Source organism: Phascolarctos cinereus, unplaced genomic scaffold (assembly GCF_003287225.1).
Source record: "Phascolarctos cinereus isolate Bilbo 61053 unplaced genomic scaffold, phaCin_HiC Scaffold_21;HRSCAF=504, whole genome shotgun sequence".
In the NCBI taxonomy this organism is placed as follows: Eukaryota; Metazoa; Chordata; class Mammalia; order Diprotodontia; family Phascolarctidae; genus Phascolarctos; species Phascolarctos cinereus.
The window spans coordinates 4191-18920 of NW_027555536.1; the positions used below are offsets into that span (position 1 = coordinate 4191).

Below are 14730 nucleotides of genomic sequence, written 5' to 3' on the forward strand. Positions count from 1 at the left end.
TTACAAATAGAGCAGTTACTGCCCTTTTACCCAGTGATTGAAGGCCAGGTGTCTTACATATCTATCACCTCCTGACTGCATCACTTAGGTAGCTGGTGCTGCTGCCCTGGAGGTCTACAAGCAATGTCTTTAAGAATACTTACTGAGGATTTGGAAAAGGGAATCTTGGTCATGTATGGTTAGAGAAACCCAGCTTTGGGGTGTCATTGAATCATTGAGATTATGGCACTTCTTTTCTGGGAAATCAAGGTCAGAGTTCATCACAGCTCATGGGTCTTTTGAGGCCTAGAAATCTCCCCCTGAGGGAGCCCAGACAAGCTGTCCCTGACTCAGCTGTTGGGGAAGAAGTCCCGGGGCAGTGATGCCACACTCAGCTGCTGCCTGGGCAGGTTTTTGTTCAGAGCTGTAGCACTGTGGGGAGATTATAATAGCCATACTGACAGTAGTAGACTGCAGCATCCTCAGCCTCCACACTGCTGATTGTGAGGGAGTAATCTGTCCCAGAGCCACTGCCACTGAACCTCGATGGGACCCCATCGTGCAGGGTGGAAGCATCTCTAATGAGGAGCCTAGGAACCTGGCCTGGTTTCTGTTGGTACCAGTGTAGGTCATTGCTAATGCCCTGACTGGCTGTGCAGGACATGGTAGCTTTCTCTCCTGGAGACACAGACAGGGAGGCTGGAGACTGGGTCAGCTCAATGGCCCCTCGGGCATCTGCAATCACAAACACAAGGTAAAGAGTGAGGAAAAAAGCAAGTGTATAGTTACAGCAGGAGAAATCTCTGGCAGTGTTGTGAGTTAAACCTTCCTGTGCTGGGTTCTGCCCCCACGTTCACCAGTGAAGAGCCACAATTTCTCTCTTACCCTCAGAGGGACAAAGGGCAGGGCTGCCTCTGCTCTTCCTCACTCACCTGGGATGCAGAGCAACAGGAAAAAGAGGAGGTGAGCCTGGGACCCCATGTCCATGTGCCTGAGCTCTGAGCTGCCCAGCATCTTCCTCCCCAGCTGCGTTTTTATAGCTGCTCTCCTGAGTAGCTTCAGGGGCTGGGAGTGAGCCATGCAAAACAGCTCAGGGGGGAGACTTCTGCCCACAGCAGAGGCCCCAGAGATCTCACCTCCTGGACAGCCAGGCAACCTCAGCTGTGTGAGTGCAGCATTGCCCTTCTGGGATCCTGGGAATGGCGTATCGCAGTGGTTTTAGATCCAACCCTGTCCCCATCAGCCTTGAAAACCTCAAAGATGCCAAGAAAGCTCAGACCACACTGGGACCAGCAAGAAGTGATTCACATATGTGTCCTGTGACTTCAGTGGGGTTAGCCTCCATTTTAGCCTGAAGCATCATCATCACCATCAACCATGATTCTTATTCTGCTCCCCACTTACTGGTTCCTGGTGATTGGTAGGAGTGTCTGTCTGATCCTTAGGGAAGAATTTGTAGGCATTAGAGTCAGTATAACTGAAGCGAGTCATTTCCTAGTGTTTGTGTAAATGTTGCTGGATTTTTCCCCCCTCTGCAAGAATTACCAGAGCTACTGCAGAAAGTTCCTGCTACCAAAGTCCTTTCAAATGGCAAATGGTTCAGAATATGATTTCATTAGAAGAAATTACATCAACTAAGAGGAATTGCCATCACTTTGCTGCTGCACCCTGTGGACCATGAGACCTTTCCATCCAACTTGCAGCTGAAGTCTCCCATATGAAACATCTCCCTTTAGTGCCGTGTGAGCTCCTGGAGAGCAGGGGCCGTCTGGCAGCTTCACTTGCATCTCCAACTCCTAACATAGTGATTTGCCCATCATGACTGCCTAATCAATATTTTTGAATTCATTAATTCATTAAAAAAGCACTATAAGAAGCTATGCTTTGGATGGTCCCCTCTACACTAGGGAAAAGTCATTTTTCGTCCTCAATGACACTACACAGGTGGTCTGGAATGTTGGGATATGAATTCCCATGCAAGTGGAGTAGCAATAAGATCCTGTGAAAAGCACCTAGGTGGAGTTGCTAGGTGATGCAGTGGACAGAGCACCTGCCTTGGATTCAGGAGGACCTGTGTTCAACTTTGTCCTCAGCCATTTACTAGCTGTCTGGCTGTGAGACCCCGGGCAAGTCACTTAACTCTAACCGCTTCCCCTAAAAATAAATAAATACAAGCCTCTACTCTGCCACAGAACTCACAATCTAGAATTTCATACATAAATTTAGGAAAACTTCTCTCATGTAGAGGTAACGTTACCCATCCTGCAGCAGCCTTTCCCCAGGGACCTGGCCAGGCCTCCCCTGGGCACTAGAGCTTCTCTCTACCTTTGCTCCTCTCTCCTGCCCTCACTGGCTCCCTGGTGCCTGGTAACAATTGGGCTCAGTAGCTGCTCAGTGACCGTCACCTACTGCTTCTCCCTACCCTGCTTTCCTGTCTCTGTCCCACTGCACATGTCCACAAGACATGAGAGGCCTTTGCTCCCAGACAGAACCTGGCCCGGGACTTCAACAGTCATCTCCTCCTCAGCCTCCAGTGGATGTTTGTCTCTTTTGCTCCAGGAGCAGATCTCTTACTCTACCGGGATAGTGGGAAGCACCAAGTAAAGTCACAAAAATAAGATATTGTTCATACTTTCACAGACAGAAAATTATTCATTACTGATGAAACACTCTTTCCCATATCAGTCCTTTGCATGGTCAGACTACTGATTTGTCTGAGCAAAGATGAAAGGTGAGACACTGCATTTAAAACAATTCCATCTTGACACATTGAAATGAGGTATTGCCACTGAAAAATCAGATGGCAGTAAATGACAAAGGCATCATTTACAATGACTTCATATAAAAGTTCGACCTATGAAACTCTATTGTCATATAAAGAAAACCAAAAGAAACTAAAAAGCTCCTAAAAAGTTGGCAAATATTTCATTTATTTGCCAAGGAGAGAAAGGTGGAAGTGAATGGAAAAAACGGTTTGGATTATAAGTTCCTTTGCAGAATTTTGTGAAGAGGAACTATGAGCCGTATCACCTCGTTGATAAAGCTCTCATAACACACACATACACACATACACACACACACACACACCACACACACACACACACACAGAGAAAGACAGAGAAAGAGAGAAAGAAGCAGATTAAGGAAAAAACCAAATCAAGATAATATTTGACTGTGTCCAGAGGCTATTTAGGGATCCAGGCAGATGGAGAGAAGAAGGAAGAGGAGGAAGAGGAGTTGTAATTCAGCCGCCCTTGTTTTAGAGATGAGGAAATTGACAAGATGAAGAAATTTGCCCAAAGTCTAATAAGTGGCTGTGTTACTCATTCAAATCTAGTTCCTTTCCCTTCAAATCCCCTCCCCCCTTATGCACTATCCCACCCTAGGGATGGAACGCCATTTACAGGACATTGCACCTAGACCAGCTTGAGTAGAATTTAGAATTGATAAAGGGTAGTAATGGGCAGTAATCCTTGATTAATAGGTTAGAACCAGGTTGCAAAAAACCAAAGAATTGAATCCTCTTGGTGGGGAGTGAGGGATGGGTATGGAAAAAGGAAGGAGGGGGAGGGAAGGGAGAATACATATATTTAAGAAAATGGTCTTTATTGACACTTTTTGTTTCTATAACACTTAAGTTCTTGGCTAGACTACATGTGACAGTGGTGTGATTGTGATGCCAAGAAAAAGTGAGGAAGGGCCTAGCACATGAGATTAATTTCATGAGGTGAACTTCTAATGAGAACAGGCCAAGAGGGGTACCATCTGACCAATCAATCCATAAATCAGTTATCATGTATTAAGTGCGTAATGTGTGCTAGGCCCTGAGCTAAACACAGGATGTTCAAAATGAGGCAAAAGAAGCTCTGCCCTCAAGGAGCTTTCAATCTAGTGGGGGAGACAACATGTAAATAAATCTATATCAATCAAACTACAGACCGGATACACTGGAAATAATTAAAGAGGGAAGGCACTGGAATTAAGAGGCATTAGAGAAGCCTAGGGCACTGGAGTTTACTGAGTTGGGGGAAGAGAAGGATGGTTATTAGATGAGACCTGCACTTTAGGAAAATCACTTCACTGCCTGAATGGCCTGAGTGGACATGGCTGAGTCATCTATACAGTTAGGGGGAAGAGATCCCAATGTGTATTTTACCCTGTCCTCAACAAAGACAGCAACATTTTATGGTGCCATGCTTTAGTTGAACTCGGTGTGTTACATTCTTCCCTTGGGGAGGTCATCTCTAGAATAGTTTTGTTCTGTTTTTTCCCAGTTCCAGGTGCCCCATGGTAGCAGGGACCAAGAAATTATGGAAGACAGCCATAGAAATGGGCCAGATGGTGGAGGGTTGGAGTGAAAAATATCAGTGGCAGGAAGCAGGGATGCTTGGCCTGCAGAACATGCATGGGGCACCAGGATAGATTGGAGGGTGACCTTCAAGCCCTCAAAGGTTTATCACAGGATCGAGGTGCATGGCTTGTTCTGCTTGGCGCCAGAGGCAGAAACTCCTGCAATGGGGAGAAGCTGAAGAGAGAAAGATTTAATACTTGAAGTAAGGACAAGGTATCTATGGAAGAAAACAAGCCTTTCCTAAGCCCCTACTATGTGCCAGGCACTGTGCTAAGTGATTTACAAATAGAGCAGTTACTGCCCTTTTACCCAGTGATTGAAGGCCAGGTGTCTTACATATCTATCACCTCCTGACTGCATCACCTAGGTAGCTAGTGCTGCTGCCCTGGAGGTCTACAAGCAATGTCTTTAAGAATACTTACTGAGGATTTGGAAAAGGGAAACTTGGTCATGTATGGTTAGAGAAACCCAGCTTTGGGGTGTCATTGAATCATTGAGATTATGGCACTTCTTTTCTGGGAAATCAAGGTCAGATTTCATCACAGCTTATGTATCTTCTGAGGCTAGAAACCTCCCCTGAGGGAGCCCAGCAAGCTGCCCCTGACCCAGCTGTTGGAGAAGGAGAAGTCCCGGGGCAGTGATGCCTCCCTCAGCTGCTGCCTGGGCAGGTTTTTGTTCAGAGCTGTAGCACTGTGGGAGAAGAACTATAGCCCAGTTGACAGTAGTAGACTGCAGCATCCTCAGCCTCCACACTGCTGATTGTGAGGGAGAAATCTGTCTCAGAGGCACTGAACCTCGATGAGCCCTATCTTGCAGGGTGGAAGCACGTTTAATGATGACCCTAGGAACCTGGCCTGGTTTCTGTTGGTACCAGTGTAGGTAGATGCCAATGACCTGACTGGCCCTACAGGACATGGTCACTCTCTCTGCTGTAGACACAGACAGGGAGGCTGGAGACTGGGTCAGCCCAATGGCCCCTTGGGCATCTGCAATCACAAAGACAAGGTAAAGAGTGAGAAAAAAAGCAAGTGTATATTTACAGCAGGAGAAATCTCTGGCCGTGTTGTGAGTTAAACCTTCCTGTGCTGGGCCCTACCCCCATGATCACCAGTGAAGAGCCACATTTTCTCTCTGACCCTCAGAATCACACACATTTTGACTTCTGCCCAGAAGGACAAAAGGCAGGGCTGTCTGTGCTCTTCCTCACTCACCTGGCCTCCAGAGCAACAGGAAAAAAAGGAGGTGAGCCTGGGACCCCAAGGCTATGTGCCTGAACTCTGAGCTGCCCAGCATCTTCCTCCCCAGCTGCCTTTTCATAGCTGCTCTCCTGAGTAGCTTCAGGGGTTGGGAGTGAGCCATGCAAAACAGCTCAGGGAGGGAGGCTTCTGCCCACAGGACAGGCCCTAGAGATCTCACCTCTTGGACAGTCCAGAACCCTGAGCTGTGTGAGTGCAGCTTTGCCCTTCTGGGACCCTGGCATGGAGATGTCCCATTGGTGTTAGATCCTACCCACTGCTAATCAGCCCTGAAAAATTCAAAGATGCCAAGAAAGCTCAGTACCAGACTGGGACCAGCCTTGAAGTTGAACATTCGAAGGTTAAGTGACTTGCTCAGTGTGAAAATTCTAATAGCTATCTAAGGATAGATTTGAACCTGGGTTTTCCTGAGTACAGGCTCAAGGTTTGAGCCAGTGTCCTAACTAGCTGCCTCCAGGCAATGAGAGTTGCATAAAAGTGTCAGTGATAAACTCTTCCTGGAGGTAAGTATTCACCCACAGGGGAGTTCCTTAAGAAGAAAGGTTAGCCTATATCAGAGCCATTGTAAAAGCATAAATGATAAGACTTGGCCACAAGTTGGTCATCTCAGGTGAGTGTGAGAGAGGAGTTGAGGATGACAATCAAGTCAGAATCCTGGGTGATTGTACAGTTGCCGAGTTATAGGAAAGCTTGGAACAGAGAGGAGGATGAGAGTAGCGATGTCGGGTGCTTCTTCACCCAGGAGTTTGCTAGCCCAGTGAAATGACAGGTGCAGCCATTCCATCACTTCAGGGGAAAAATGAAAATAGGAATTAGTCAGTGTCAGCATCTTCCTCTGAGACCTGATAAACCTCACCCTGGGGGAGCCCAGACAATCTGTCTCTATCCCAGCTGTGAGGGAAAGACTCAGCTCTGTCTCTTCAGCCAAAGTACTTGATAACCCTCTATTTGAATAAAAATGAGTTTTTTTCTCTGTGTGATCAAACTCAGATTTACCATCTAAGTATTCTGGTTTTTCAGATTACTGCCTTTTGGAATATTGTTTTCCAAGATTTCTCAGGTTTTTGCTAGAAGCTGCTAGGTCTTGTGTGATATTGAGCCATTCCTTGGAACTTGAAATACTTTCTTTCTGGAGTTTTGTCACATTTTTTTCTTTCATATAGATGATATGAGTTTTAGGCACAATATTCCTGGGGCTTTTTGCTTATCCTGTAGATCTGAGTATAATCATGCTATATTGTTGGTCTTTTCGTCAGTATCTAACAAGTACCTAGGCACTATGCTAAGCAATGGGAGTGCAAAAAGAGACAAAAGACAACGCCTGCCTTAAAGGACCTTACAATCTAATGGGAGACAACAGGCAAAGAAGATAATCAAAAAAACTATATTCAGATAAATAGGAAAGAATTAACAGAGGGAAGGCACCACAATGAAGAGGTGTTGGGAAAGGCTTCCTGTGAAAGATGGGGTCTAAGTTAAGACATAAAGGAAATCAGTAGGTGGAAATGAGGAGGGAGGGTATTCCAGGCATGGGGGACACCCCAAAAATGAAGTGTGTTACCCACCTCCTGGCAGAGAAGTGATTGGCCACAAGGAACAGAGACACACATTCTAGAACATAGCTACTGTGTGGATTCCTTGTGTTTGACTGTTTATTTCTCACAAGGTTGTTGGTTTTTCTGTTTCGTTCTTTCTGTTTTAATTGGTGGGGAAGGGAGGAAAAGTCAGGGGTAAGTGAGGTTAGCAATAGAGCTGAAAAAAATTCGGTAAAAACTTTTAAAAAATGCACTGAAGAGAACAGAAGACATTTAGAAGGGAGTACAGAAAAGTAGGATGTATAGAAAATGAAGTGTATGGTTTATCACATAGTGTTTTTTAAGCCAAAGTGTAGGACATGGAAATTCACAGTATCCTGCAGGATACATTTTTGTGTGTGTTTTGTTGGTGTTAAGGGAAATGTTCTTTCTATGTTTCAGTTTAGAACTCTTTTTTAAAGCATGGCCCTTGTCTATATGGATTCAGAGACCTTCCATTGCTTTGAAATCTTCCTTTGTCAATCGGGCCTCTCATGCAAAAAGGGTCACTCACTTGCTATTGGGATCATGAACACTTGTGTCTTCTAATCACATTTCTCTTCCAAACTCCTGAGTATCCCATTTGGTTCTCTCTTCCTTAACATTTAGGCAGTGTCTATGTGTGTGTGGGTGGGAGACTGTGGGATGTCATTTTTTTCCAAAAACAATTATACAATTACTTGTAAATTCTATAATACGACTACTTTTCTTCCTGTACTTTATAACTTTCTTTATTTTTATATTAATATTTTTACCTTAAACTCTTTATATTAATTTACAAACACATCCTAGCCTGCTCTTGTATTCTCTAGGGCCCCTTTTGAAAAGAAAACATATACTTAAAAGAGTATAGCAAATACTAAAAAATAAGGAGTAGGGAGGCACATTTCAGTAAAACCAAGTATTATAACAACACGATATAAAATGAGGGGAGGAAGGTCCATTTTTTCAACCCTTTCCCAGGTTAACCTTGGTCATTCCAGGGATGAAGCATTCAGTTTTGTTGAGATGTTTGTGTTTTCATTTACATCACTGCAGTCCTTATAGGTCTGCTTTTCCTCATGGTGCTTAGAGAAGCCAATGGAGAGGCACATGGCAGGGCAGAATAAACAGAAACAAGGAATTATTAAGGAGGGGGAGGATGAAGTGGAGCATACAAAATGTCAGCTGAAACAATATGGCAGGTGGCAAGAGAACGGGACAGCTGTTGAAAGATCCATGTGCTTCACTGTGTCCTGGTGATTTCCCCCAAACTGAAGAAAGGCCCCATTGGTTTGGGGGGAGCCTTTGCAGTGAACTTAGGAAGAACGTGATAAAAGCAGTATCAGAGCATGGGCATGCATGGCTGCCTTGTCACCTGCAGAGCTGGAAGGACCAGACTCCAGTGAGTGCTGGACAGATGCCAGTGCTTTCATGACATTCTGCCTTAGTGAATCCACAAATAAACATAGTCAAACAAAACGAATCCCCAGAGCAGCCATGCCTGAAATGTATTTCTATGTACTTTGTGTCCACTTCTTCTCTTTCAGGAGGAGGTAACCCACTTCTTCATAGGTCCTAGGGTGTTCTAGTCTTGCCCTGGTTAGAACATTTCTTTCCTGGTTGCCCCATTTTATAACGGACTTAGGCTGGTGTCCAGCCAGAGCAAGGCAGCCAGGATAGGGAAAGGACCAGAGGTCAAGAGAAGGAAGGTTTACTGAAGGGACGGGGAAGGTCAGGTTGGGGGAGTACCATGGGGACATATAATAACTGCCTTCAGACATCCAAGGGGCTGTGACAATGAAGAGGGTGCAACTTGTTCTGCCTGATAACAAACCAGGGAAATAGGAGGGAAGGGTGGAGGGGCAGAGAGGCAGACTTCAGACTTAAACTAAAGAAGAGACTTCCATAATGAGAACCATGTACAAGTGTAATGGATGATCCATTACTGGAGGTGGTAATAATAATAGAGGTAACATTGCTGTAGTGCTTCCTAAGTACCAGGCACAGAGCCAAACACTTTATCATTATCATCTCATTAGATCCTCACAACACACCTAGCAGTTGCTGCTACTATGATCACCATTTTACAGGTAAGAAAAGTAGGAGAAAAAGAAGTTAAGTGACTTGCCATATATGCCACAGTCACAGTTATCTTCCTGTGAGACCTAGAAACCTCCCCCTGAGGCAGCCCTGACAAGCTGCTCCTGACCCAGCTGGGGGGAAGGAGAAACCCCTGGGCAGTAATGCCTCCCTCAGCTGCTGCCTGGGCAGGTTTTTGTTCAGAGCTGTAGCACTGTGGGAGACCAGTTATAGTCCAGCAGACAGTAATAGACTGCACCATCTTCAGCCTCCACACTGCTGATTGTGAGGGAGAAATCTGTCCCAGAGCCACTGCCACTGAACCTTGAGGGGACCCCATCGTGCAGGGTGGAAGCATGTTTAATGAGGAGCCTAGGAGCCTGGCCTGGTTTCTGTTGGTACCAGTATAGCTGATTGCTAATGTCCTGACTGGCCGTGCAGGACATGGTCACTGTCTCTCCTGGAGACACAGACAGGGAAGCTGGAGACTGGGTCACCTCAATGGCCCCTTGGGCATCTGCAATCACAAAGACAAGGTAAAGAGTGAGAAAAAAGCAAGTGTATATTTACAGCAGGAGAAATCTCTGGCCGTGTTGTGAGTTAAACCTTCCTGTTCTGGGCCTTGCCCCCATGATCACCAATGAAGTGCCACATTTTCTCTCTGACCCTCAAGATCACAGACATTCTGACTTCTACCCAGAGGGACAAAAGGCAGGGCTGTCTCTGCTCTTCCTCACTCACCTGGCATCCAGAGCAACAGGAAAAAGAGGAGGTGAGCCTGGGACCCCATGTCCATGTGCCTGAGCTCTGAGCTGCCCAGCATCTTCCTCCCCAGTTACCTTTTTATAGCTGCTCTCCTGAGTAGCTTCAGGGGCTGGGAGTGAGCCATGCAAAACAGCTCAGGGAGGGAGGCTTCTGCCCATGGGACAGTCCCCAGTGATCTCACCTCTTGGAGAGCCATGAACCCTGTGCTGTGTGAGTACAATTTGCCCTTCTGGGGCCTGGGATGGGGGTATCCTGGTGGAGTTAGATTCAACTGTTTGCCCATCAGCCCTCAAAATCTCACAGGTGCCAAGAAAGCCCAGGACCAGACTTGGACCAGTCTGGAAGTGATTCACATTTGTGTCTTATGTCTTTAATGGGATTACACTCCATTCAAGCCTGAAGCACCCGTCCATCAGCCATGATTCTTATTCTGCTCCCCACTGGTTCAGACTTATTTCTATGACTGTCTGATCATGAGGAAGGAATTTGTAGGCAATAGGGTCAGCACAACAGAAGGGAGTCATTTCCTAGCCTTTATGTAAAGGTTGTCAGAGATTTTCCCCCATCTGCTGAATGACCACAGCTCCTGAAGAAAGTTCCAGCCACCAAAGTCCTTCGAAATGGCAAATGGTTCAGCCTCAGAAATTGATGTGATTTGATGGGAAGACATTATATCTAATGAAGAGGAATTACCATTCCTTTGCTGCCATACCTTTAGTACCATGAGGCCTTTCCATCCAACTTGCAGCTGAAGTTTCCATAAAGGGAATGTCTCCCCCTACTGCAGGGTGAGCTCCTGGAGAGCAGGGCACATCTTACAGCTCTGCTTGGACCTCCAGCTCTTTGCACAGTGTTTTGTCCATCATCACAGTCTAATAAGTATTTTGTAATTCACGAATTTATTCATTTATGAAGAGGGAACTCTATGAAGTCATACTTCAGATTGGCCCCTGTGCACCAGGAAAATCTCATTTGTCTTCCTTCCTACACAGATGATCTGGGAACTTTGTGGCATAAATTCCCATGCAATGGAGTATCCACAGGATCCTTTAAAAAGCACCCAGGTTGGGCCTGCTGGGGCTTACAGTGGATAGAGGTCTGGCCCTGAGTCAGGAGGACCTGAGTTAAATCTAGAAGAAATTGTAGAGAAGTTCTAGGATCCTTCAGAACTAATTGTAAACTAAATCAACCTATAAGTTATTCATGGAGTCCAATTAAAATTGGGAATGGTGGAAAATAGGTTAGAATGTGTGGATCAGGAATACATATGAAAGAGTCAAGGATTGTAAACGACACAGAATCCTCATGATAAGCACCTAGTAAAGTCAAAAAATTAGATATTGATCATATTTTCATAGACATGAAATGATTCGTTACTGATGTAAGACTCATTCCCGTGTAATTTCTCTGGGTGGTCAGACTACTGATTTGTTTCAGCAAAGAAGAAAGGTGAGACATGCCTTTAAAACAATTCCATCTAGACATACTTACACAAGGTATGCACATTGAACAATAGGACAGCAGAAAATGACAAAGGCATCAATCATAATGACTTCGTATGAAAGTTCATCCAATGAAAGTCTATTGTCATAGAAAGAGACCAAAGGAGCCTGAAAAGTGGGCAAATGTTTAATACGCTTGCCAAGCGGAAAAAGCCAGACCTCAAGGGCATACCAGTTTGGATTATAACGTCATCTTCAGCATTTTCTAAAGAAGAATCATAAGCCGTATCACCTCATTGATGATGCTGTCATGAAAGAGGAGTTCGGGAAAAAGAGAGACAGAGAGAGACAGAGACAAAGAGAGACAGAGACAGAGCAACAGAAAGAGACAGAGAAGGGGATTGAGGAAACAACCAGCTCAACACCCTCATTGAAAGTGTCCAGAGACTATTTAAGCATAAAAGCAGATGGAGAGAAGGAGGAAGAGGAGAAAAAGAAGGAGGAAGATAAAGAGGAGGAGGAAGAGGAAGAGGAGTTAGATTTCAGCCCCTTTGTTTTAGAGATGAGAAAATGGACAAGATGAAGAAATTTGTCCAAGGTGCAGTAAGTGGCTGTGCTAATGGTTCAAATCCAATCCCCTACTTTTTCCACTGCCCACACTGGAGATGGAATGCCATGTGTAGGACATTAATCCCAGACCAGTTGGACCGGGATTTAGTGTTCAGAAAGGAGAGTAATGTGCAATCATCCTTGATTTGTAGTTAGAACCAGACTGTGAAAAACCTAATAAATGAGTCCTCTTGGTGGGGAGTAGGGGATGAGTATGGAGAAAGGAGAAGGAGGAGGGGAGGAGGGAGAATATTTATTTTTTTAAATGGATCTTTATTGACATCTTTTGTTGTGTAACAGTTAAATGCTTCCCGTCTGCAGCCAGAGTAGTGTAAGACAGAGCAGTGAAAGAAAAAGGGGAAGGGGAACTGGAGAAAGAAAAGTCGGGCTAGGCGAGTGTGAGACTAACGCTCATAAGACTAGTTTATTTCAGGTGTTACATGATTATATGCTATAGAAAACAGCTTTGTCTCGTGAGAAATGATCTACAGCATAAACAATCTAAGCAGCTAAAGATCCTCACTTTCTCATGAGAAAGTAGTTTTAATGCCAAATTTCATATCTATTGTTTTCCTGCCCAGTTCTTTGTATTGTCTACCCCAGTCAGCCACCTGGCCTCAAGGCTGGGCATGGGTGACAACTTAGAATCAACATATAACAAGTGGAATTAGGGCAAGAGTCCTGGGAGTGTTTCTCCCGAGGCAAGCCTCTATATGTACTGACCCCTAGTCTCTAAGGACTTAGAGATTTTCCATCAGGACTCGGCCCCCTGCAATTCGCAAGTCGCTGTTACACTGGTGTGATTGGGATGCCAAGAGAAAGTGAGGAAGGAGCTGGCACGTGAGATTGAGCCCATGAGATGAACTTCTATGAGGACAGGATAAGAGGGGCAGACAGAATTAATCAATTCTTGAATCAGTTAACATGTAGTATGTGCGTGATGTATGCTGGGCAGTGTGCTAAGCACTGGAGGTTCAAAATGAGGCAAAAGAAGTGCTGCCCTCAAGGAGCTTACAATCTAGTGAGGGAGATGACATGTAAATAAATCTACATACAGCAAGCTATAGAGCAGATGAACTGGAAATAGAGAGGGAAGCACTAGAATTAAGAGGAATTAGAGAAATGTAGGCCACTGGAGTTTACTGAGTTGGGGGAAGTGGGGATGGTTATAAGATCAGATCTGCACTTTAGGAAAATCACTTTAATGCCTGAATGGCCTGCTTGGATATGGCTGAGTCATCTACATGATGAGAGGAAACAGATCCCAGTGTGTATTTTACCCTGTCCTAAACAAAGACAGTCACATCTTATGGCTCTGTGCTTTAGTCCGTCCCAGTGTGCTGTATTCTTCCCTAGGCAGGTTATCTCTGGAATACTTTGGGTATTGTCCAGTCCCAGGTGCCCCTTTGCTGGAAGGCAGCCAGAGGAATAATGAGGATGGTGAAGGGATTGGAGCCCATTGTGGGTGAAGAAGATCACTGGAGGGAAGCAGGGATGCTTGGCCTGCAGAACATACATGAGGCATCCGGTGGAGTGGAGGGTGACCTTTAAGCCTTCAATAGTTTATCACACAATCGAGGTTCGTGGCTTGTTCTGGGTGGGACCAGTGGCAGAAACTCCTGCCATGGGGAGAAGCTGAAAAGAGGCAGATTTAATACTTGAAGTAAGAACAAGGTAGCTATGGGAGAAAACAAGTCTTTCCTAAACACCTACTATATTCCAGGCACTGTATTAAGTGATTTACAATAGAGCAGTTACTGCCCTGGTCTCCCTGCCTGAAGGCCAAGTACTTTACTTCTGCCCCCTTCCCCAGGGTTCTCTGGTACCTTTAAGGGGGGTTAAGTATGTCTATGCTCCCTGCCCTTGACTCTAGCTACCACTGATGGCATTACTTACAAGTCTAGAAGGGTCTTCTACTCTCCAATTTCATTTAGCCATTAATAGTCAGAATAGCTTTTCCAAAGAAATGTTTACTTCAAACATATATTCACAAACATATAAATAGTACATCAGGCTCGACTTTCTCTCTCTCTCCTCCTTGTACAGACACACACACACATACACACATACACATGCACAAGTACACTCAGTATCTCTGTCCTGAGGAGGGCAGTAGCGTCATAGTTTAGCTCAGTTCTTACAGAGTACAGTCTGAATTTCCTGATCCCAAATCCCACGTGGGCTCACATCCCTGGAACCATGGCATCTGAGGGTTTCCTTGCCAGGTTGGCAGGATGCCACACCCTGCCTGGGATCCTGGATCTTTAGACACCATGAGTTGAACTCCTGATCCAGTAGAGAGTACTTCCTGACCCTGAAAATGAGAAAGACCAATGACTGAAGAAGATCAATGCCCCAGGCCTAAGGGAAAGAGAGTAGAGGAAGGAAGGAATCCTTCTTCCCTTTCACCTCTTCAGCTCATGGGACCCAGTCCTGGGTGAGATGGGCCCTTCACCTTCTGATCTGCATGTGGAAAGAGCTCCAGCAGGGAAGAGAGCAACTGCCCACTGTGGCCCCTTTGAAGATGCAGCATTTTCCTGCCAGGTAGGGAATTAAGGAAGCTGCTCCCACTCCCATGATAGGGAGCTGCAGAGAACAGGGTGCCCCCAGGTTAGGTGCTCTTGGCTTGTGCCAAGAAAGTTCTGTTATAGGAACATTCTTCTGCTTGATGCTCACAACAGCTCTGGGAGTTA

At 45.4% G+C, this 14730-nt stretch overlaps 1 pseudogene and 1 gene segment (V, D, J or C); both read right to left on the reverse strand.

Annotated features, from left to right (window-relative positions):
* Positions 1-397: 397 nt before the first annotated feature.
* LOC110203862 (immunoglobulin kappa variable 3-15 pseudogene) lies at positions 398-1022 on the reverse strand (annotated as a pseudogene). Its single transcript, XR_013484042.1, has 2 exons — positions 912-1022; positions 398-714 (listed from the first exon to the last, which is right to left on the reverse strand). The product of XR_013484042.1 is annotated as an immunoglobulin kappa variable 3-15 pseudogene (transcript).
* Positions 1023-9406: 8384 nt separating this feature from the next.
* Positions 9407-10072, reverse strand: LOC110203860 (immunoglobulin kappa variable 3-15-like). The segment is given in 2 exon segments: positions 9407-9738; positions 9963-10072. Coding segments are annotated over 2 exon segments (399 nt in total).
* Between the last annotated feature and the right edge of the window lie 4658 nt (positions 10073-14730).